This window comes from Prenolepis imparis, unplaced genomic scaffold (assembly GCF_030444845.1).
Source record: "Prenolepis imparis isolate NDT839.2.m4 unplaced genomic scaffold, iyPreImpa1.0 SCAF_15, whole genome shotgun sequence".
NCBI lineage: Eukaryota > Metazoa > Arthropoda > Insecta > Hymenoptera > Formicidae > Prenolepis > Prenolepis imparis.
Window position 1 is genome coordinate 3,717,923 of NW_028141173.1, and position 26,324 is coordinate 3,744,246.

Consider the following 26,324-nt stretch of genomic DNA (forward strand, 5'->3'; position numbering starts at 1 on the left):
TACATGCAGGAAAACATATTTAATTTTCTTAGATTTGCTTTTATAAGAAATGATATTTTTTTCATCTATACATTGTAACTTTTATGACATAATGCAAAAGGACATCAACTATAATTCTTATATTAATATTGCACAAGATAATTGTGCATGTTATATAAAGTATGTATGTATTCAACAAACAATTTGAAATTGTATACAAAATGTTCTTAAAGAACTTGTTTAGTAAAATAAGTTTATAAGTCATTTTTGACCTTTTTTCAAATATTTAAATGATTTAAACTTAAACAAATACAAATAAATTATATACTTTGATCCTTATCTTCGTTCATTTATAAATAATAAAGTAATCTTAACTTTTTTTACAAAATTACAGTTCTTTAAAAACATTTTGTAATATTATTTGCGCTTGTAAACATAAATGATAAGAAATAAGCGAATCTTGTTAAATTATTCTTCGCATTGAGATTGTATCGTCAAAGTTATATGAAACAAAAGTTTGCACTGATCTTGCTATCAAAATGGAATATAAATAAACATCAATTATTTAAAAAGATTGACGATTTTTATATGTATGTGCGAATGAATGAACAAGTTGAATCTAAGACAATATTTATAACTCTGTAGTCTGAGGTAGACTTTCATTGTCTTTTAAAGCAGTACTTAATGAATGCAACTCATCATCTAAAAGAACTAGATTATAATTTAATCTACTGCCAAATTCATCGTCGATATACATATCCTCGGTCAAATATTGGCTAGTTGGCATATGCTGCAATATAGGATAGAGTTAATTACTTAAATCAATATATAATATATAATAGGAAGTACCATTTCTTTTTAAATATTAAAAATAAGATATGCACTCTAATAGAAACTTCAAACATAATTTGTATCTCTCTATGTAATGTTTTTATTGCTCTTTGACTTACATATAAAATTTAGGATCATACACTTACTTTTTTGCGAGTAATTTTTGGGACAGACATTATTGTCAAAGTATTCAGTCTTTCGGGTAGAGAACGTCTTCTCGGTGAATCTTTTATTGCAAGACTATTCGAAATAGTATCTACATCGACATATTCCATCTCATGTGTTTTAGAATCTACTCTGGTTTGTTGCGAATTTGATGTAATCTTATTTGTAAAAACCATATTATTATGATCCGTTTTTTGCAAATCGGGTGATGAGTGTTGCTCTCGCATTGACATTCGAGATGACGTTTTCATGGCTGTAGAACTAAATGTTTCGCTATTTATGAAAGCTTGATTGAACATTTCTTCATGTCTTATGGAAGCTCCGATATTATTTTCTGTATTTCTAACTTTATTTATTTCCAGGAAATTGCTATTTCCAGGTGTCCATCTTTCGATAACTCTGTTCTGGTTCTTATCATATTTTGTCTCGTACAGATCTTTTAATACTGTTTGGAATTCCTTTGTGTTAGTCCAGCCGAGCTTGGAATTACAAATTTTTGATGGTGTTACTGAGCGTACTATTTCTGTGGCACGATCAAGAGCATCTTTCAGATCTTGTATTGGTTTATTTGAAAAATTTGGAACTTTTGTTGATACACAATCATTTCTTGTGTCTTTTAAAGGTGACTCTTCTTTGATATAATTACCTTTAATAAAAATAAATAATAATATCTAATTTATATCATCAATAATGGTATAAACATACATAATAAAGTAAAGCATTATATAAAATACATTTTAATATAAAATTTGAGAAAGAGTAAATATAAACTTCTTTCAATATACCTTTTTCCTTAAACTCAATAGTATATGTAGCATCACCATTTGTCAAGTCTGGTTTTGAATATTGTACTTTATCATCGTCAGTGATAGAAGTATCGTTATAACTTGATTGTTGTAGTAATGATAAATTCTAAAAATATTAAATCATACGTGAAATAATAATGATTAACATAAAAAACACAAGATAATGATATAATAAATATAATGTAAAATAAAACTATTTGCATACTTCTATCTGCTCTTTACTGTCACGTCCCATTCGTGATATGCAAATTTCCTTTTCTTTTCTCCATAATGTCGATTCGTAAAAACTTTTAGTATCAGAATGCAAAATCCGAGGTTGTATTATTGCTTGCTTAATGCTCGCAGACATGCTCAAATACGGCGTCTATTATTTTGCGACAAAAAATAAATATATATACATAATATATGAATAAATTACTAAAAAATTATGTTGCGCATGTTTATATTTCATGCGTGCATTTATTTTTCAATAATTAAAATTTCCAATTACTTTTTTATTTTTATAATTTCAAATTTCTATATTAAAATTACTACTACGTTAAAATTGTAGAAATATATATTTCAAAAATATTAATATTTACTAACAAATTGAATAATTTTTTTTCAGAGAAGAAAATACCTTTCGTTGGGATGTGTAAGATGACTTTGGAATAGTTCCATTATATTCATTAGGTGACTTGCATTTAGGTTCTATAGTAGTTGTGTGACTAGCTGGTTTACATGTTATATAGGTAGGACTTTTTTCTTCCGACAGTAATGTGCTTGTGGCTTTTGGACCTGTGTTCAAAATTATGAGTTTAATTAAATTGCTATATATTTTGAACTTATTTATAATATATGATAATTATTATAGAAATATAAATATGATTCTATTTATATATTGATCACTTACTTGTCGTTGAATAAGAAGACACTGAATCGTTTCCAAAGAAGAAATCTTCTCTTTTACTGGCTATTAGTTCTTTCAAACGTTTTATATTAGCTCGTGCGTCATTTACTTCATCCATGTTGTACATCATATCTGAAATCTCTGCACAACGAGTGCAAGGAGTGGTAGTTTGTACTTTATTAATCATAGAACTCACGATACTATCATCGATCACAGATGCGTCTGTCTTTTCGACATTATTTTTAGAATCTAAATCCTCATTGTATTGTTTTTTCTTAAACTTGAGAAACTGATTAGAGGAGGATTTTTTCTCTATCATGGGGCAATGCGATGATTTGGCAATTGGTTTTCTGATCAACGCCTTATTTTGTAAAGATGACACAGAAAAAGTCTTTTTATATAATGCGTTTTTATTATTATATAAAAGATCATTATTGTTGTCTCCGCATTTACTCATATATGTGCTATCCTTCTCTTCCTCTTCGTGTATCATCTGAAAACATTAAAACAATCATGAAAACAAACACAGATTATTATTCAAAGAATCAATAAACTACAAGAACTGTGCAAATTTTTAAAAAATTATGTTGTATATGCTGTGTAAATTTACTAGCAGTCTATGAAGTCTCCTTCCTATTTTATCCATGTCCAATGTCATTTTCGTCTCATCTGGGTGCAATCCAGTTTCTAGTAGATCATGGAGAATCGGTGGAACATTCTGCAAACTCACGATAACATCGCGTTTGCGAATCATGTAATGTCGTTCTACATTTTGATGATTATATCCGCTCCGTGGAACACGTCCTATGGAACAGTCAAAATGTAAAGTGACTATTATTGAATTACTATCAAACCAATTTGTTGTGATATACAAGTTTCTTTGTGATACACAATGATTACAACTTTATTAGTTTATTCTAAAAACATACAGATTATTATTTTTATAAGTAGAAAGTTAATAATAATATATATTTACCTGTGCACATTTCCCAAAGTAACAACATCAAGCCATAAACATCGATTTTTTTGTTATGATATTCTCCATAACAAGTTCCTGGTGGTTCCCACTTCAAGTTCTCCAATCGCAAATATTTTTCGTATTCGCGAAATTGATAAGGCTGCAAAAGAAATAATAGATATTTTATTGCAAGAAACGACAGCATTCAAAATTTAAAATCAAATTATATACAGCATATATTTTAATTTAAATAGCGTTCAAAATTTAAAGTCGAATTATATACATCACATACTTTATTTTAAAAAGAAAAAATTTAAGAAAGAAATTGCAAAAAAATTAAAATCAAATAAAATTAAATCGCAAAATCATTTTTTAGATTATTCAGAGTTAGTATAAATAATATTTATACATTATAAATATATAGTATATATAAATTAGTATAAATTATACATATGCATCATGAAAGAATGTAATTAATTTAAATTTTAATATTGTATAATATAATCAGTTGCGCGAATTATTTTTTTCGCGATATATAGGATGTCAACGCATGATTCTATAATCATATTGTATTATATATAATTATATTGTAGAAAGTAATCTATCATATTTAATTGCGATTATGATTTAAGCGAGTTCCGCATTCTAGACTGCGCATGCGATTAGCATCGATACGGTACAGCGAATTTATTCAGAAACGAACATTTTGTCGAAAACAATGCCGGTCGTTTCCGTGGGTGTGTCATAGAATCACGGATATGACGTGATCTGTTTTTTATAGTCTACCTCCGTTCTCTTTGTAAAATTTTTAAATCAGCCCGTCTTTGACAAATTCGCTCATCGAGATTAATTGATGTGAATTAGAGAAATATACGTATATTTATTATTTTCTGCACACGTTAATAATAATAAAAATCACTTAGATTATATATAAGTCTGTTAAATACTATATATGCTAAAAAGAGCTTATTCTACGTACGATTCCCATTTCTACAGCCATTTCCCATCCACCAAGTTTGACAGTGTTGTTGGATGTAAAGTAAACGCAACGCGAACTGACTGCTGAATGGATGTATCCGCGCATATGGCAATATTTTAATACATCCGCCAATTTTATACCAATTTGCATGATTCCTTGTGTATTTATTCGTTCGCCTCGCTCGTGTATGTAACTGTACAATGTGCAATCGACAGATTCGAAGATGGAGACAAGGTCGTGCACATTTGTACGTGTTGTGCCCATCAACAGCAGTATGTTAGGATGGCGAATTTCCCTGTTAATCATAAAATTACAATTATTAATGTTATATAATATTATGATACGTTTTATGTCAAAATAAATACTACTTAAATTAATCATGTAATTAATAAATTCTGTACAAAATGTAAATTACATCAGCACTTTACATTAAATATTTAAAAATTACAAGAATTATCTTTTTCTTTTCTTCGTAAAATATAATTTCTAAAATTAAAAAAAAAAAACGAACGCTGTAGAACAATAATCTATCAAATTATTTGTAAATTTCAATTTTATATTGTGCTGAACACCAATGATTATATATTCTTCATAATTATTAATACAGAGATAGAGGATGGGATTTATTCTTACCTAAGAACTTCTACCTCTCTCTTTATTGCTTCGTGACAAGATGCAAAGACGTTTCTCTTCATCGTCACTTTCATATTGTGCCATTCTGCGGAAACTAATTCGAGAAATTGGCTCTCAGTGCCCACCACACATCCAATCTCGAATATTTCGGAAGCCCGTATATGCGGCACACCCGATATAAACTGCACTTGGTCCCGCGATTTTCCATTGCTCTTCTTGGATGATTGTTCGGCGTTTTGTTCTTTAGGACGATAAATGACCCAGCCCGGGTCGCTGATGTCCCCATTCGATGCGTGACAGCTGCTTGTAAACTGTTGTAATAGGTTTCGGTAATATTCACTGTAAAAAAAAACATCAATTCTGTAAATATTCTAATAATGTTATCACAGATACAATTTAGCTGTATATAGTATCTCAATAAAAATTGCTACTTGTTTACAATAAAAATGTATTTTCTTTTATAAAAACATTTTTCTAAAATTATTATGTAGTATTATTCTTATTAAATATTTGACAAATCGTTTAATAAATAATTGAAGACATGCATGTAAAATGTCCAAATTTGAACAAAACTCTTCAGAGTTAAAAAAAAATAAAAATGAGCGTCAACTATGTATATTAATCATGATATATTATATATATTAATCAATCTCTATTTTTCTCCGTTCTTTTTTTTAAGATTTGATTAGATGTGTCTTGAGTTAAGCTTACAAATTACTATTGTACTCTCCTGTGATTATTTTCATATTAACATTACACGTTACAAACAAAAACATTACAATAATAAAAGTAATAATATAATTTCATAGTGTCAATTTTAATTTTCACATGCGTATAATTAAATAATTAGATATGCAGATGCACGTATAATAATATAATTCAAAAATGAAAATTTTCATCAATACTTTTTTCAATTATATAATAATTATTGACATAAAATATTTTTTAAATGTTAAATTAATTTCTGTATTGTTATATACTATAATATATAATTATATTGCCATATAAAATTTGTTTTCGCGAACGTTTCCGTGATAAACAGATTTATCGAAAATTACCGAGTCATACTGATGAATTTGTTCGCAATTTTTCATATTTTTTTTCGTGGCAAAAACAAAATAGCTCATAGAAAAGAAACGAAGCACACTACACACGATTATTCGCACAACAGAGGAAATAAAATACTCGTAGTAATGACTATAGTAAAAGTATATCAGTATATCGCGTCATGTTGATTATGCAAACGTATAATCTAGACCTTGCAATTTTTAGAACGTTACGTCGTAAATACATATAACGATATATTTGATGGATATTTATGTAAAACTCGAAAATTATCTTCCGAAATATAAGAATTTTATTTTTTTTTTACATATAATTATGACACTAATATTAAAGAATATAAAAAAAAAACCTTTAAGGCAAAACTTTAATCATTGATGCATGGAAAAAAGTGAATTTTTTACAACTTCAAATTAATTAAAAAAAAAAAAATATTCGAAGGAAAGCATCAAGGTATATAAGAATTATAAAATTATATAACATATATAAGAATATATAAGCCAATTTAATAAGGAGATATTGAAGAATTTAATGAGAAATGTGAGAAAGATCTAAGATAAAATTATGAAATAAAATCTAAAAATTAACGAATTAAAGGATTTATTTGGAGAAAATCAGATATTAAATTTTTTTAGCTACACATTCAAGAATTAGAAGACTAAATTAATTAAAGATAATTAAAATTAATTAAAAAAATTGCATTAATCGAATAAATATGTAAGAAATCATAATATTCACGCGTTATCCTCAAATTTCTTAATCGTGAATGTTTCTAAATCGTAATAAATCATTTCTAGCCACCGATATATGTACGCGTGTTTTGATACTTCATATAATAAAAATCTATACCTGAGATTTCGAGGATATTCAACAGTTGTAACTGATGTTGCAAATTCGAGATTTTCCATGACTGCAGCAATGTTAGCTAATATTTAGCTTTAAGATATAAATATTATTCAATGTTGAAGTAAAACGTTAATAAAGTAAACACAACTATAAAAATGACATAATGTTTCATATAAAATATTATAAAAATATGTAATTATTGTCTGTTATATCTTTCATGTAAGGCGTAATGTTTCACATAGAATAAGCACAGTATTTTGTAAAATATTTAAAAAAGTGAACACATAACGTTTACAAAATTCTTTAACAAACTTTAACAAATTAAAGATCTATAATATTATTATTAATTTAGATATCGATATATTAATACGTTTATATTGCATGTTTTTCGTTTTTTTACTTTGCTAAACTACTTGCTCATTCTAACCTATTTACTGAAGTAAACATTAAAATATATACGCATTTAACCTATTTTCATATAAAGACCGCTTTATTTCAGGGTCGCGATTGGTCATTCAAATTCGAACTTTTGAGCTTTCGAGCTTCCTCGGATCGTGGCGCTGCTACCCCTCCCCAAAAAAGCGCGAAAATTTAAAAAATGTTTAAGTAACATCAACATCAAGGCTTCAGATTAGCCTTCTATTAAATTTAATCAACAGTTTGATATAATTGCAGTGTTTTGTTAATAAATGGAATTATTAATTTCGTATTATATAACAATTATATGTTCATTAGATACGATACTTTTTTAAGAATCTTATATCTATCCTGTAGATTTTTTTACTTCGTCAAAACTCTAATTAAAATTGCCATAAAATTTTTCATAATAAAAAAATTAATCTAATATCTCAAAAAAATCTGAAATGTTTAATTATGTAATATAAAATAAAATGTAATAGTTTATTAAATACGAGACAATTAAATTTTGATGATAAATTTGTGCTAATTGTAATACATTTAAAAAAAACAAAGCACAATTGTAATATGCATTATTAATTATGGAAAGGAATTTGTTGCTAAAATTATAACAAGAGCATACCTTTTCATTTTCTCTTCCTTTAATGATTAAAATAAATAATAAAGATTAAAAAGATTAAAAAAAATAAAAAAAAATATAGGAGTCATCGAGAATCATAAAGCAATAAAGAACATCTCATTGTTGATTAGAAATCGATTAATTATCGCTGTATTTTATAATATTCTAATTATCATATTGATAATTGTAAACGAGTATGCACTTACTTATTGTCTTGCGAAGTGGATTGTACCCTGTCCAATCGCGCTGCTGCTCTGAAAAAAAAAATGACAGATCTGAGATTAATTTTAAATATATATAGCATTTTTAATCACGTATATATATAATCTTCGAGTATACAATCTTTTTTATCATGTAATAAAGTATTCTTAACTCCGTCGATTTCTATATTGATATATATTTAATTAAAAAATGTGCTAAACAAATTATTTTTCATTCTTATGTGTTTCCTTTTTTTTTCTTGTCATTTCATCAGCTCACATTAAAAATTACTCAGAATTATTGTCATGATATATGTATATTTTTGTCATATATAAAACGTTAATAATCCATAACTGCATAAAATAAATCTTTTTGTTACAAAATATGTTATTATAAAAGTTGTATTAAAATTATGATATTAAATTATTAAAATATATTTAATAATATATAACTTACAATATTTAATATGTATGTATCACTATTAGAATTTCATGACAAAAATATGGATATGTAATTCAATTAGCCTGAATATAACATAACATTTAAAACATATATCATTAATAAATTAATATATGCCCCATCGAGATAGTCATGTATGTTTACGATCAACATACTTTTAATTGAAAGAAAGATCTAAGTCTATTATGCGCAAAAGAACCGCTATTATCTCTATTTTTTTATTAATATAAATGTATATAAATTTATTTGACTATCTCATACTTCACGAATTTTATTTATAACCAAATCAGTTAATATTTTCAGTTTTCATTAAAATATACCTATATTGTTACGTAATTTTTAATAAAAAATTTTTACTAATTCGAGATTTGGACAATTGATTTCACTTACTTTCTAGCCCATTTGAACGAAAATAATTTCTTCATGATGCACAATTTGTGAAGCAATGTCATGTAAGTATCGTGACAGCTGTGATATCGCACTGACTTTTTAAATTAGGTTTGCCAATCTTAAGGTCCTTGTTCTCAACCTTGAAAAGGACACAAAAATCAACAAATCTATCTGTTGTAAACAATTTTTATACGACAATATTTATTCTCATAATGGAAATAAATGTGGTATTATATTTAGAATTTAGAATATGAGATGGAAGAAAGTGATGAAATGTCAATACTGTTTAAGAATCTTATCTCTATCTTCAAATCTTTTTACTTCGTCAAAACTCTAATTAAAATTATTTTTTATAATAAAAAATTAATTTAATATCTTTTGAATAAAATCCGAAATTTGAATTGTATAATATCATATAAAATGTGTATACAAAATATTTTCAAAAATGTATTTTGATTAATAATAGATGCCTAGATAATAGTTTGAAGTTTTTCCAATAAAAAAAGATTATGTATTCGTAGATACTGTTATTGCACATTCATCGTTATCAAAATAATCTATTTCTGCAATTAATGTTCGTCTAATTAAAGTACACACATGCCTGTCTTAATAATACTAGTATATCATCAATAAAATCACTAGTAAGTACATACGTCACATAAGACGGATTTTATGGTTTTTATGATTATTAAATATTAAATTTAAATCATATTTTATAAACAAGAATAATATGATTTATTATTTGTGTACTTCCGTAGACAAAATGATAACACGATCTGGGTAATTTGTAACATTCTCGCAATGCATTTTTGATTTGACGATTCTGTTTTTGCTCTGAAAAACACAGAAAGTGAGTTTAAGTGTATATATTTTGGACTTAAAAGGCGTTAATTAGAGAAGACAGGAGAAATAAGAAATATTTTTTATAAAAGTAATTTATAATTAGTGAAATGCTGCGCGCTCGAATTTTCGATTCACTTGCAAACAGCTGATTATGCTGTTTTTTATCAGGCATCTATTTCTATATATGGTTGCAAGCAAGAAAGAGAATATACATATGTATATATACATATATGTATACAATTAATATGTATAATAAATGTATAAATCCGAAAATCGATTATACGTTCACTTAGTTAAGTCAATTGACCTAGTTAACTGACCTAGCCAATGTCTGCATAAACATACTTGTTACGACTGACATTAATTATTGAGCGAAAACGACATTCTTCAACTAAAATGTAATAGTGTTCACGGCATAAATTGAGACTAAAAGAATTGTATATGTATTAATTAATCTTGAAATATACGATTAAATAACTTATATATACGCATATAATTTTTTACAATTTTGATTGATTCTTTGTTTAAAGTATAATTCATGTCCATTGAAGAAGTACAAATAATCTATTGTTAAAATTAAGATCAGTTGTGTTCTAGAAGGACAATTTGTGTAAGTAATATCGATAAATTTCAGTAAGAGAGGTGATTTAAAAAAAAATATATTAATATATTAATTTCTCGTTGTCCTCTCTCGTGAATTTCAATGGCTCTTTTTGTCATTTTCGCTCAATAGGAATATTAGTTCACTCATCGTCTCAGTCGTTGGCGCAAGTTACAGTTTTTTTAAATGCAATTTTTTAACGGCACCGACTAAGTACTAAGGTAAATGTATGTACGATCTCGCGCGGCTCGACTTAAGGAGGAGATAATGACAGTCATTACAGATCGCGAATACACAGACCAGGTTGAAACGTCTAGTTTGAAACGGTATGATGCCCCCCGTTGCCCAAACTCCCGGGGGGGCACCCGACCGCTATTCTTTCGGCCGTAATTAGCACGTGTCTTCGATACGCTCGAACTTTTCGGAACATTTTCACGGAATGGAAAGTAGATCTCCTTCTCGCCGCAGAGAAACTCGGAAGCAAATCGTGAAGTCTCTCTCGCAGTTGCATGCTCTTCCGCTTATGTTATTCAAATTGGCTATGTCTCTCTCCTTCTTTCTTATATAGGTGCAGCTCCCGCGCTTCCATTTATGCATGTATCAAGAAAGAGCTGATATCGGTTAATTATCTTTATATAAGTCCGCAATTAAAGTGTCTATCATGATACATTTCCCTATCGTCCGACAACTGGTAATAAATTGAATTCATTTCGTTGCTGCATTTCTTAAGCAGTATTTATCAAGCTCACTTCTGGAAGCAAAACAAGTTAAAGATGCATATATATATATATATGCTATAAAATGCTAAAAATTCATTTATAAAAAATAGACGTCTGTTTTAATATAATAGAAGTAATATATAATTTTAATATAATTTATATATAACTTTTTAATTTTTATGTGACAACACACATCTCGCACAATAAGAAATTTAAATAACTAATCAATGAGAAATTGCATAATACGTGCTGTAAATACCATATTAAATAAATACTTTTCTACTTAGCGCCGATATATTGAAACATTACGAAAATATTTGATATTCGTTATATTTAATGTGTGTATGTGTGTGCACAGAGTAATTTTTTTGGAAGCACTTTTATTTCTATTTATTTGATTTATTTGATACGAATGTCGGCGACCTTCACCTCTTATATACTGAATGATACAAACACTTTCAGTTTTCTTAAAACAGGAGATTATCCAAACTGCTTTTCAAATGCGTGCAAATATGAGTAATAATAACATAATAAAAAAAAGTACGTATACGTATTTGAAGCATATGGTACATTACAATTAAAAATATAGAAAATATATATTAAAAACAGCTGCATTATTAATTAAAATTTTAAAAATGTTGACAGTTCTGTTTGTAACACTTTAAAAAATCTAACACTTAACAACGATAAATTTGTATCGTCCTGTAGAATGATATTATTTTATACACATCTTAATACTCTATCTTAAGATATAATCATATTTATATGAGATAAGATCATCAAACAATATAACATACTTTTATCCTGTGCTATAACAAAATTTCATCTATACAAATACTAACGGAGCAAAGATGTAATTTGAGAAAATAAATAAATAATTAAACTAATAAATGACTAAAAATCATGAAATATTAAAAACCAATAAATTAGAAATAAATTCGAATGATTAAATTGAAAGATTGAAGAGTATGAAACTTTTTCCCCCAAGCAATTTATCGACATCTTTCTTTTACATTTTCAATTTAGAATAAATAATAAACTTACTTAAACCATTTGGCTATTTTGCACACACCCATGCTGCACGATAGTAGTTCGGTATCCCCAATATCAAACTCCGGCAGGTTGATTGATGTCCCGATGTCGACGAGCACTGAGGTACAACAACGCGGACGAGGACTGCCGAGTGTGCGGTGCGATCCGCTTCCTTTTCACGACTAAACTGCGAAATTGCGGTGGCTATGTACACGGGTGGATACTTCGGTTCTGACAGTTCCGATGGGCGTTGTTCCATATAGACTGTACTCTGTTTACTCGCCAATAATTTCCGCTCCGCTCCTTCGTACTATTATTTTTTAATCGTTTGGTTAACATCATTGTGCTACAATAGCAATAAACGAGGCAGGATAAATTATTTATTTAAGTACATTAAAGTACTCTTCAACAATCCGCGTTCCAAGCACCTATAGATAAAATTACAAAGAATTAAATTACATAATTGTACAAAGTATGAGTTTTACAAAAAAAGAATTATATTTAATAATAGCAAAAAATTGTTATAATGCGATAAATAATGTATTAATAAATAAAAAAAAAAAAAAACAATTAGCAATCCTGTTTTTTTTAAAAGCATATAATTTAACACAAAGCAAAATGTATAAAAAGTAAGCAAGCATATATATAATACATAAAATAAAATTGATATTATTAATTATAAAATTATTTTAATTTTATGAAACTTGCAATATCTGAAAAATACTATTCTCAAAAATATTATATTAAATAATTAATGTCAATTAATAATAATTAACTGAGAGATTTATTAACCATTTAATAATTAAATGATTTATTAATCTTTATGAATAGTCATGCAGCTGACACGCGACAATAGGTCGTGTGCATTGTATGTCTCGCGATAATTTGAGCCAGTCGGGGGAAGCTGAATTCTTAGACAGTAATTACACAATTCGCCATTCTGAAACTAGCGGGCTTTGTACAGAATCTCCGTGCGTAACGAAGTGTTCTGATACCGCATCCGGAATCTACGGAGTGGCACGCCTTTTTTCGTCGGCTTATATCTCATGAGAGCATACCGGCACAATCGGTGCGATGACTGATAACGATATAATTACAAGCAGTCGGCAGTACAAACATAAAATCGGACTGCTGTGCGTGTAGGACGTACTGTATTTTGTGACTCGAGAGCAAGAGTACGATGTCAACTAATTTTATCTTCACGATGTAATTGTCTCCACAATTCCGAATATATCTTACCAAATATAACTTTGCTTATATTCTGTTGAATTTAAAAATTAATTTAATAAAAATTTTTATCGAAAAATAAATAATACATCTTTAACAATATTTTTACTAAAACATTTAAGTGGTTATTTAAGTCTAAATACGCTAGTTTTTCAGTAATTGCTTCTTTATTATCTTCACTCTTATGGCACAATTTATAACATGCACACATGACTTATGCAATGCTAAAAATGTTTTAATTTCTGACAGCAGATTTGGACAGACTATCCTAGAAATCGTGCAATTCGTTTAAATTACTGTAATAAAAAAAGGCTGCTTCAATATTTCAATGTTTCAATATTTAAAAAAATAGTAACTACAATAATTTATTAAAAATTTAAAATTGTTACAAATTAAAAAATTAGAAAAAAATCATTTTATAATTTGATTTATATATATTAATTTTAAACATAATTACTGAGATATTTGATGATAAATTTAATAGAAAATAGTAGATGATTTCTGATTTTGTACAAAAAAAGTGGCTTCGGATTTGTCACTAACATATAAGTACACAAATTGCACGAATTCCAAATTCTGCAGATATAAGACAATTCCACTAACCGCTGAGAATTTTTTGTGCGAGGCAAATAGTTATAGAAAAGCATATTTTTTATCACGAGATTATACAATAATTTAAGAAGATATTATAAGAATAAAATATTTAACATTAAAAAGACATCGCTAAAAAGATAATTTCTACTTATAATATTTTCTTGTTGATATTTATTATCAGCAAGATAATAACTTTTGGTATTTATCAATAAAAATACTAAAAAAAAGAGCACCTTTGTTTTTCTATCACTAATAATTATTTTATATATTTTATGCAATGCAAATTAGCATATAATATTAATATAAGCTATAATATTAATATAAATTATTTGTATATAAATAATTTACATTAATATTATAGCTTTTATTGTGCATTGCATAAAAAATTATCTTATTATTAAAATAAATATAAATATGAAGATAACTGTAAGACAACCCGGTAATATTATTATTATATACATGTATAATCTATCTGTAATATCGTTGTTCTCACATTTTTTTAAATTACATCCCGATTTTTCCATTAGGGCGCTTTCATTTCTTGTTTCACGCAAAATTTAAATGCCTCCCAACCCTCGTTACGTTGTTGAGACTATAACAAATCGAGTTATTTCGTATTAGTAATTGTAATATTTCTATTACGTTTTCTAAATTGTTCGAAAATATATATCTAGTGCCTGAGAAACGGCAACCATTCGTATAGTTTTGTTTTCAGTCATATAGCAAACATTTAATTTCAAAAGTTATTATCTTATTATAATATTTCTGTAGAACATTATTAACTTTCAGAGATTTCCGTATAAATCCGTAGTTCTTACCTTGAAGCCTCTGTGCAATCGGTCTTTCATAATTGCTATAAACTCTTTGTAGGAGAGTTGTCCATCTCCGTCCACATCAAACAGCGCGAAGACTGTATCGATTATGTGAGTCGAAAGCATCGATCCCGTACATATCTTTACGGCCCGTTGAAATTCATCTAAGATTCAAAAAATTTACATTAAAAAATCAACCTGTGTTTAATTTTTTTAAAAATATTGTAATAAGTTTTTCCACAATCTTATAAAATCGGTTTTAATATTTTAATTAATTTTTTACCTTTAGATATAGGATGATCGGCTAACGTGTACATTCGCATCGCTATAGAAAAATCATCTAGATTGTTCAAAAACTGATAAAAGCGACGAAATTCCTCGAACGTTATGCCAATATGCAAGTCTGCTCGATCCAACATTCTGTCCAAGTATTTATCGTACCTGTGCATTTAATTATTCAATTTATTTTATGTAATCTCTAACTTTTAAAAAATACAGTGACAAAGTATTTAAATGAAAACAAAATTTTCAAGTAATATTTAGTTCAAAAATTAAAAAGAAAAATGTATAACGTATACGATGTATACATATAAATTAAATATTCTCTTTATATCTTTAAAGTAAATTTTTAAGTAAATATTTTTACAATTATTCAATTTACTCGTCAGGTTCGAGGTACGTATATCGTAATAAAATTTTAGCGAAATCCAATTCGTTAATCGTGTCGTGTCCTTTGCTGAATTCATGAAATTCCAATTCTAATACTTCATGCTGCAGGTTCTCCATAAAGCGTTTGAAATCCTCGTATCTCAATTCATTTGTACCATCTTTGCCGAAGAAATGTATCATCAATGTGGTATCCACAGCATGACGTCGTTGTAAACCCTATATCACATAACATAAATTAACAACTGATTTTTATGTTTGTTTCATTAAGAAACTCTTGATAATTTTAATTATAATTGTATGAAAAATTTATCGAATTCTTAATAAATAAAATATTCTTTAAAATGTAACAATGTTCTAATTTGTAAATTGTATTCAAATCAAGTTATAAAATATAATTCTATAATTTGAATCGTATATACTATTTTTTTAAATGATCAATGTGAATTATCATAAAACATTCGAACAAAAGTAAAAAGAAAAAAATTTAATCAATGTTTTTATAAGAAAACTATTTTAATGCTGGTTATTTTTAAGTCTTGATTAATAAATTTTGTTATTCTTTCTCTTTTATTCGTTCTATGACATTTTATCTTTATCTCGTATAAAAATAGATCATGATGACGATACCTGATCGTCGTCGATAAATTGGCCTTGAATTTCTTCTGGTGTTTTCTGACGTGCCTGTAATTGTTCCAATTCCTCTTCAGTTTCGTATCCATGGCGACCTCTCCACGCGTGACTAAATATCTTTTCCATCTGTATTAAAAATAAAGATGAAAGGAAGCAATTCTCTTCTCCAAGAAAAGACACGATGTTACTTAAATATATTTTTAATTAATATGTGCCAAAATAATAGGATACAAAGGCAAAATGCGAGACAGCAATGATTCAGCATCCAGAGTTAGTGCATCTGAAATATGTGGCAAATAGTGTTAGCGCAACAATTATTAATATGTTAGGATAGATTGGTAAGTTGCATATTAACATATTCAATGCAAATATCAACGCCGACAAGATTTGAGACAGATCGATGGTGATTATATTAATGGTGACATTTGATTATATTGATGGTAACATTTGATTATTTAATATGCACAGAGAGTTATTATTTGTATATATGCCTAGAAATATGCTGTTTATATACTATATTAGAGTAATTATATTATAACAATAACTGTTAGTCTATTTAATAATTATTAAATAGATTAACAGTGACAATGCAATTCGCGTTCAATATTATCATTAGTAATTGTAAAACATGTCATCTTTCTTTTTATTTCAATTGTTTTTATAAAACATTATATAATCTTTCAATTATTGCAATTGTTAAAGAAAAAGATACAAATATAAAATGTTTAAAAAATCTTAAACAAATGTAAAATAAAAAAATAAAAAATTGCACCAAAATTAAATATTAATTATTATACATTCTTTTTTTAAATTTATAATAAATATTGATTCACAGCTCTTTGTTTGTTGACTTACATAAGAATTTGAGGTAATTTCGTTTGATTTAGTCGGACGAGTTTCGCGAAGCTTTGCCTTGCACTGATTCTCTTCGCTGGGAGCAATTATGGCACGTAACTAATTATCCGAAATAAATAAGAAAGCATTAGTTTTAAAGAAATAATACTAATTATAAAATTATAAGAAAAAAAAATAATAAAAATATTAATCAAAATGATACCAAAAACATTTATCAAATATAATAAATTATAAGTAATTAATAGTAAATGATAATAAAAATTAAAAATGAATAATACGTCTTTAATACAAAGTTACTTATACAGTACGATATTTTTTATGCATCTGAAATATAATAGATCGCACACAAAAATTTTATTAATAAATGCTGAAAAACGAATTATTTTTAAATCGATACAAAGTATTGAAAATCGATATAAGATATTCTGAAAAAGTCAATCAATATTCGTATTGTGCATGTAATTGCATAAAATGCACATATTATTTTAATATTTAAAGTATTTTTGCGTGGTATAAATAACGCAGATAGTAAATGGAATAGCAAGTTATAATCACTAGACAATTTTATAACTAAAAGAGTTCTAATGGCATTTCCGTTATATCGATTTTCTAATAATCGGTCGATCAATTAACTTTTGACATCGTCCTGATTGAAGGAACATTGATTAAAACTCACTGCACGTTTCGTCAGCTCGTCAAGATTTCGTTTCTTCATGCTGCCGCCGAGTAAACGACGAATCTGTGAGAATGATAAAAACTATTTTCTGTTAACTGATTTAAATATAAAAAGTTTCTTAGTGGTTGAAGTTCTTCTTTGCTGGTAGATCATAAGTGTTCCTTCTGGTTAGTACAAACTGGAAATAAGTTTTCATTCGATGAAAATTTACGTGTCTTGTATTTTTGAGAAAGAAAATTTCTAAATATTTAAAGATAAAAATCTTCTCCTCTAACATTGCAACTTTGCATTTTGGATATGCTGCAATCGCGTATTTACATATGATATACATCAAATAATGTTTTATAATTATGGCAGTAACTTGTAAACTTAGAAGTTTATCCGAGATTTAAATTATTAAATAAAATTTTGAATATAAATAAATAAGAGAATGGAATGTCAAATAAATAAAATATTCCATACAAAATATTCATTCAGAATATTTACCAGAATACAATATGTGTGTGCGCAATGTTATTATTAAATAAATTTATCGAAAATATAAAATTTTATTTAATCTAAGAAATTTGTCTTCATTTAGCTATATACCATAAAAATTGTGCAAACTGCAATTTCAAATTTTATTTTACGAGGTAAAATAAGAAAAAAATTCAGATAGAAAATTGGCTAAGAGTCAAGCGCAAAAAGTAGGCAAACTTATTAAAATCTTTTCTTTAATCAATTAAACGTTGTTCTTAATCAACTTTTAGTTCTGCCGTTGGATCATTTGAGCAAATCAATTGAAAAAAAATCACATGTCTTAATTCTCATCGCACTTGTTTCCTATCAATTACAACCGTTAAGAAGTGAAAATAGGATATTGACGAAATATCGGAAATATTGGATATTGACAATTTTAAAAGCTGAAAGAAATAAAATAAAAATTTTGATGAAAAATAAATTAATCCAAAGAAAGGAAGGTTCAAGTTAATTAAGAAAGATTTTAAAATAAGTCTGCTGTGTCTACTTTCTGCGCCTATTTTTGTATTTATATATCAGAGCCTTTTTTCGTATTGTTAAAAGAAAAAAATAATAAATATATATTTTAGCTAATAACTCTAATAGTGCTTCTATAAAAGCAATCACTAAAAATATGCATATATGGTGCGATTATCTTACCACGAGAAACTCAGTTTTGTCGACTCTTTCGTTTCCATCGGTGTCGAACATGTTGAAGGCGATTTGGAAACCAGTTTTCGGCTCTACAATGAGAGATCAATTATCGTAGTAAATTTATATTGAAATGCTCGATATTAATAAAGCATTTCTGTTAGCGCGTGATATACAAAATACTACTTGTTTTCTTCTATAAACGAACAAATGCAAGTTTATGTGCAAGTTTCGATACAAAATATTTAAGATAATCTGCATTTATTTTATTAACGAATCTTTGGAATAATTGTTTTATAGAATATCAATAATGCACCCAAATTTTAAAAAAATTAAAATTAATTGAAGATTTCGTGAAAAAGACATCCCGTATACTTTGCATGAATTCTAAAAAGTTTTATAAAGGAACGTATTTACGTAAGCATACACATATTGTATATATTTAATATGTATATATGTATATATTTAATATGTACTATTAAAAGTATAATAAATTGTATCAAAGATGTCAAATAATTTGAAGATTCTGTGGATTACAGCTTACCGAATAAATGGATAATGATTTTCACTTAAACAAAACAAACGTCTCATTGTCCGATTTTTTTTCCATAATGTGTGATTTGTTTGCAAACAGCGTGATCGATCATTGCGTTTCATTTAAGCGTTTTATATTAAATCGTCTTATAAATATGTTCACAATTATGTTGGCGAGAAACTTACTCGTCAGGATAGACAGAAGAAACAAATACTCCGTGTAAGAAACAATTCCTGAAAGTAGAAACGTGCGATTTAAAATTGCGAAGTAATTTAATCAATTTAAAAAAAATTGTATTTTACTATTTTATTTTAAATAAATAATCTTATATTTTTTATATGTATTTGTCATAATTTCTACGTTGATAGATTAATATATTGAATTTTACTGCTTGACAATTAAATATTTTTTTCCGTAACAAATAAATTTAGATGATATTGCACGTTTCTGTCTCTATGTCTCGTATAAATTCTTCCCTAATTTCTTCCAACTCTTCCTTAATTTTCCTTCTAATCCGCATTTAAGTACAGCGCGATTTATAACAAATCTGTAGCACTAAACGCGTTTACGATATCTAGTGTCGAATACATGTTAGACACGCCTTACAGAATTCCAGATATTTTTGAGAAACCATCACCCTCGAGAAGGATCAATAATTTAGAATTTAATGGCAAAAGCGAGATCCGATGGAGACGCACCTTAAATTCTGATTTTAAATATATTCCTTCGCGGCGCAGTTTTAACTCTCTCGCATATGTATTATAACAAAAGGGCTACTTTACAGATCATAGCCACCTCGTAAAATCTCTTGACGGTTCTGAAAGCGAAGAAACTTAACAGCCAAAAGAAAATTAAGAAAACAGCGGTCGACAAACTGCTGATGCTCTATGCATGTAAATCTGTTATTTCGTTTCTGCTATGTCCCATAAATATTTCTGTCCTCCGAGATATTTGTAGAATTAGTAAGATGCACAGCAAGATGACATATATATAATTATTTAAATATGTCAAAATAATATCTGTTTTCGTATTATATCTGATATATTTTTTTTTATATCGAATAATACTGAATATATAAATTTTTAATTTTTGAATTTAGTTTAAGTTTTTCAAGATTGCATAAATTTAATTTTCTTGTTAATTATTTCTAATAGAAAATACTTCAGAAACGTCGATATGTTTATCGACTATTAAAACATATTCTGTATAATTATATATTTTTTCTTGCTTTATCATACTTGTGAAGACAGAGACTTGTAAAATTATTTAATGAGAAAATTAGGCAACCAAATTCTAGTATCTCTAGAATTAACATTTCACACAATTCTATGAGCTCGAGTTATTAATCTCGAAATGTAGAAAATTATGATTTACGATATTCACGCAATATCTCGATGTCTATTCCGAAATAATTATGATAAATGATTAACGATATAAATGAATACTTCGACATATAATTAATACAATGCGACAGTTCGATAACTTGCAATTTCCTTAAGTTGTCCTTAATTATAAGGGTCCCCTGCGAACGTACGCAAGCATCTTTAATAAAAACGATTCACGGACTCGTTTATCTGCGCTCATGAAATTTCTCCTTGCATGCATGCGAAAAAGAAGAAGAGAAAAAAAATAAGAAAGAGAGAAAAAAAGCAGAGACCTCGTTATTAAGGGGAAGTGTGAAACTGGCTGTGTCGCCCTCACATCGGTCCGTCTGCTGATTATTTGCATTTCCATTAGCGCGATAAACGTGCAAGAAACGCGCATAAAAAGTACGCGGAAACGCATTAAACTAATGATACTGCCCTGCATCCGCCACGACAAAACGTTGCGTGGGTGGCGAAAATTTACCATAAGTATGCTCTACCATAAATACAGGTTGCAACTGTCGATCGCAATCGATAGCCATACTTATCGCGTCTCGTCGAATCATTTTTCTCGTCGAATCACATACTTTGGGAGAAAGCTCCCAGGTGCGAATGGTAGCACCTAAAGCTTGCAAATTTATCGAATCTTACGGTCGTGAATTCTCTCGTAATCAGAGTCACGGGGCCACATATTTTATAACTCGATTTTTAAATTAAAAACAAATATTTGATAAATATTTAGAATTTTTCTGGGGACGAATAAATTTTTTAAAATATGACAATTATAATACAGATGCTTTGGATACTTCCATTCCTATGTACGATTATTATTCGTTATTTTATATATGTATATGTATAATTTGATTTAAAAGAAAATTTAAATATCTGATAAATATTTAGAATTTTTCTGAGCACAAATAAATTTTTAAAAATATAGCACATTATACAGATGCTTTGAATATTTTCATTCTTGTGTATGATTATTATTTGTTATTGTTATATGCGCTAAATACATTCTTATAGGTATATCGATATTACTAATCATCTCATTTCGTTTATAATATGTAATATATTTGATTTACCTTTGTCTCGTAAATTTCGGAACATGTGCGTGCTTCCATGGCGTTGCGAGGAAGTCGAATTTCTTATCACTTCGAGTTCTTGATCGGTCAGCACGCGTCTCTTTAACCTCGCTAAAAATACCATTAGGGACACTTATGCTGCGTCGAGAAACATTTATTGAACATAGTGATTGAACAGTGCAACTTTAATATGAGTTTGTTTCAGAGAACATATATCAAAGAAGTGATACAAATTTTCAGAAGCGATGTAAGTATTCGCTAACATATAATCAAAGCTTTGTTTTACAGTTCGAGTGAAGTAAAATAAACTATGGCGACTCAAGAATTTAAATACAAAATTTAAAAATTTTCTTTGAAAAAAAAAAGTATTTGGCCGAAAAATATATTAAAATAGTGAGAGATGATATATACAAATTATTTCGACACTATTATTTTTTTTCATAATTTTTGTCATTTTGTATCATTAAGATTAAAATAATGAAACTCTATTTTTTAATTCATTATTATTCAATTTACTTGAATTCTAATTGTAAAAATTAAAACATGTATTTAAATTTAATGTATCTTACGTCGAGGTTCGGCATCAATGATACTGTCAAGAAAGTCTTGCGGAGTCATGTATAATTGACCATCGTACGCCACTGATGCGAACTTTATGAATCTTCTCTCCCTTGTTGTCAATCTCACCGCTTTATGTAAGTCATCTTCTCTCTGTAATAATAAACGTTGCAATACTTTTTTAATTCTCAAAGTACAAATAGAAACAAATAAGAAAAATTTGAAACATGTTCGCGAAGTAAAATTTTCAATTACCATGTTCGGTAAATATTCTACATTACATTCTTCTTATAAAAAACCTTCTTATAATAAACCTTCTTATAATAAACCTTCTTATAAGAAATAATGACAAAATTAATTTTAGCGTTCCTAAATAATTTTCAAAATATGAAAAGTAATTTGCACAGTTTACTTTCACATATATAATCTGAACTTATTTTCAGCTCTTATTATAATTTTTATTACTTAATTTCTCCGATAATATATAAAAAAGGAGTGGATGATTTATGTTCAAACTATTAATCAATGCGTTTCAATGAACGCGATAGCGAATAATCTCTCTCAATCGCATGTAAGGTGCACATATTAAATATGAGAAATCCGAACGCATAAATTCATGCTGACATTTTTCGCAATTCATACGATCATATCGCCATAATCTCTCTTTATATTTAGACAAACAGACCAAGATCACAGTTATATACTATAGCAGTGATGATCAAATAATGTTTCCTAATTAAATGGTATTTGTGTAAGATTTTTAAACTGTTTCATAGAAATTTACAAAAATTTAAACATAATCAGATATTTAATGATAAATATTGAATATTTATTTCATATTTCCTTAATAAATTTAGTGTCATATCTTTTTTAAGTAAAAGTTTTAAGTATAAAGTTAAGTATTATGTGTATTATCTTTGAGAATCCCTGCATCTCTCTTGTCAATTTGAAAATACGATTATAGATTCACGATGGTCATAATTTCCAATGTTAAGGAGATTATACCTAATTACGAATGATAGTGACAAGTAGTATATATACGATGCGGATTCTATCTGGACCATTTTCTATCGAAAGCACGTTACGAGAACGGTTAAGCCGATATAAATCTGCATATAGCAATTCATTCAGTTATATTTAGCATAAGCTTTCTATTTAATTTACTCTAAACGCGATTTATCGAATTTATCACTTTAAACAATTTTACATCGCTGTAATCATATATCCGGTCGAAGGTTCGATGTTTAGTGAAATGTTTTCGTGATAAATAATAATTATTATTTATAAATGATAATTATATGCTGCTAAAATTGCATTGGATTTTATAATATTTTATACACTGAATATATTTTTCTCTCAAATGCATATTTAATATTTAACTATAATTTTTCAAAAATTGATTTTAACACATAATTATAGTCTAAAAATTAATTTCAAAATACAATATTTAGAATAAGAATTTATATAAAAAAGTTGATTTTTTCATATTATTTATTTGAGAGAATAAGAAAAGACATGTCGATGCATATCAATACTGGAGTGGAACATAAATTAAAATTCGAACAATTCGCCAACAAGGCCGACAAGTAGGTATAAGCGAGATGATCACTGTAACATCATGTTAATTCACATTTTTAATTTTACCGAGGAACAGCGCATGCTGTCATTTCATAACAACAAGTTAACTGCAAATTACTGACAGATACATTTTAAGGCGCATTCGAAAATACGAAATTGAAGAAATAAAATAAAGAAACGATTGTATAGAATCGCACATATCTCCGTTTCCCTTTTTTATTCAAAGCAAATTTTATGCACAAATGAAGAAACAAAACATGTGCACGCGCAATTGTTCTATCTTGTATTAAAAAGAATGCAATTAAAAAAAAAATAATATAAAGCATGTCTTATCAATTTATATCAACAATTGTCAATAACTGTTCATTCTCGCTAAAATTATGAAAAAATTAACTATCGGAACTAATGATATAAATTCTTTAAAAAATGAAAAAGTGTGTTTAAATATATAAAAAAATATTAATAAAATAGCCCTCCGTTCAATAATAAAAAATATTTAAAAAAGACGTGTCATAACCTAACGTTATGGTATCTAAATCGCGACTCTAAAATTTTGATAAAATTAATTATCGCCCCTATTGATTAAAACTTATTAAAAATTGCAAGAGCGCGTTTAAAAATATGGAAAAACATGAATAAAATAGTCCTCCGTTTCGATAATAAAAAATATTTTAAAAAGACGTGTCATGACCTAACATAATGATATGTAAATCGCGACTCTAAAATTTTGATAAAATTAATTATTGTCCCTATTGATTAAAATTTATTAAAAAATGCAAGAGCGCGTTTAAAAATATGGAAAAACAGAAATAAAATAGTCCTCCGTTCGACAATAAAAAATATTTTAAAAAGACGTGTCATGACCTAACATTATGGTATCTAAATCGGACTCTAAAATTTTGATAAAATTAATTATCGCCCCTATTGATTAAAACTTATTAAAAATTGCAAGAGCGCGTTTAAAAATATGGAAAAACATGAATAAAATAGTCCTCCGTTTCGATAATAAAAAATATTTTAAAAAGACGTGTCATGACCTAACATTATGGTATCTAAATCGGACTCTAAAATTTTGATAAAATTAATTATCGCCCCTATTGATTAAAACTTATTAAAACATGCAAGAGCGCGTTTAAAAATATGAAAACACAGGAATAAAATAGTCCTCCGTTCGACAATAAAAAATATTTTAAAAAGATGTGTCATGACCTAACATAATGGTATGTAAATCGCGATCCTAAAATTTCGAAAAATTAATTGTCGCGCCTATTAATTAAAACTTATTAAAAAATGAAAGAGCGCGTTTAAAAATATGGAAAAACATGAATTCCGAAAGATAATGAAAAATATCAAAAAAAGATGTATTATACCGTAAGGTATATGACTCGACCCTAAAATTAGGAAAAATTGTTAATATTATCTTTTACTGTAAATATTATAGATAATTCTTATAAGTAATATAGATATTATATAGATATAAATAAAAAATATTATATTACATTTTTAATTCTTTTTTTATTTTAAGGCTTATTAACTTTTGCATTTTTATGCACATATAGAAAGATAATCTTTTATTGATCAACTGCACGTTTTAATATAATCATAAAGGAAAAAAAAAGATGTTCTCCAAGTTGCGTATCCTGTTTAAGATTAAAGGAACGGCGTTTGGACTTAAATCAATGGAAATTAACTAATGATAGCGCGTAAACACTCCGTAGATGGTCCCATAAAATATGACTTGAAAGACGTACACGAAAATTGCATGAAGTGGCGAACACAAAGCTTCGACTGCGAATGCAATTCGAGTCGTACCGTCCCGATGGGCGGTGGTGTGTCGCACTGTCTATAATTTAAAGAGAGATTAAATTACAAATGAGCTTCTCCCACAAGTGCCATTCGCGTTCTTATTTTAATAAACGATTAAGAGTAGGATGGACAACGAAAAGAAAGGGTTTGCTCGGTTGGAGCTTCTCGAATTTCCGTTTCCTTTTGTTGGCTCCTCATAGGCGCCTGCACGCCCACTTTGTCGGCAGGATTCCTTTATTTCTGCGAGTCTTGCTCGTTTCATTGTCAGCCAAATTTACGCGGTTTCGGGTACTGTAGGGATGAATCTTCCCGAAGGATTGTTCGAAACGAAAATAAGTTTTATCGAGAGAAAAATAGGCA

At 27.7% G+C, this 26,324-nt stretch overlaps 2 protein-coding genes across 7 annotated transcripts in view; both read right to left on the bottom strand.

Annotated features, from left to right (window-relative positions):
- Positions 1-221: 221 nt before the first annotated feature.
- On the bottom strand, positions 222-13,068 carry LOC145945934 (uncharacterized). 5 transcript variants are annotated; one of them, XM_083055231.1, is made up of 14 exons: positions 12,442-13,068; positions 10,979-11,429; positions 9,235-9,373; positions 8,391-8,438; positions 5,241-5,579; positions 4,608-4,902; positions 3,647-3,788; positions 3,281-3,474; positions 2,674-3,163; positions 2,401-2,558; positions 1,987-2,145; positions 1,761-1,887; positions 957-1,621; positions 222-769 (listed from the first exon to the last, which is right to left on the bottom strand). In XM_083055231.1, the coding sequence occupies exons 3-14, from the start codon at positions 9,294-9,296 to the stop codon at positions 611-613; spliced, it is 2,838 nt and encodes a 945-aa protein (XP_082911357.1). In that variant the 5' UTR covers positions 9,297-9,373; positions 10,979-11,429; positions 12,442-13,068; the 3' UTR covers positions 222-610. The 5 variants fall into 5 exon arrangements, with proteins under 5 accessions (XP_082911357.1, XP_082911356.1, XP_082911358.1 ...); XM_083055230.1 differs by lacking the exon at positions 10,979-11,429; XM_083055232.1 differs by lacking the exons at positions 9,235-9,373; positions 10,979-11,429.
- Positions 13,069-14,620: 1,552 nt separating this feature from the next.
- Positions 14,621-26,324, bottom strand: part of LOC145945938 (calcium uptake protein 3, mitochondrial) — a 30,898-nt gene continuing 19,194 nt past the window's right edge. Inside the window, exons 2-12 of one of the 2 annotated variants that reach the window (XM_083055239.1) lie at positions 22,592-22,733; positions 22,023-22,133; positions 19,762-19,809; positions 19,051-19,133; positions 17,893-17,955; positions 17,217-17,315; positions 16,359-16,487; positions 15,724-15,947; positions 15,346-15,503; positions 15,069-15,226; positions 14,621-14,842 (exon numbers count right to left, since the gene is read on the bottom strand). In XM_083055239.1, the coding sequence (XP_082911365.1) occupies positions 14,774-14,842; positions 15,069-15,226; positions 15,346-15,503; positions 15,724-15,947; positions 16,359-16,487; positions 17,217-17,315; positions 17,893-17,955; positions 19,051-19,133; positions 19,762-19,809; positions 22,023-22,133; positions 22,592-22,733 (1,284 nt within the window). In that variant the 3' untranslated portion in view covers positions 14,621-14,773. The remainder of the gene's footprint in view (positions 14,843-15,068; positions 15,227-15,345; positions 15,504-15,723; positions 15,948-16,358; positions 16,488-17,216; positions 17,316-17,892; positions 17,956-19,050; positions 19,134-19,761; positions 19,810-22,022; positions 22,134-22,591; positions 22,734-26,324) is intronic. The other variant, XM_083055240.1, reaches the window with a different exon arrangement.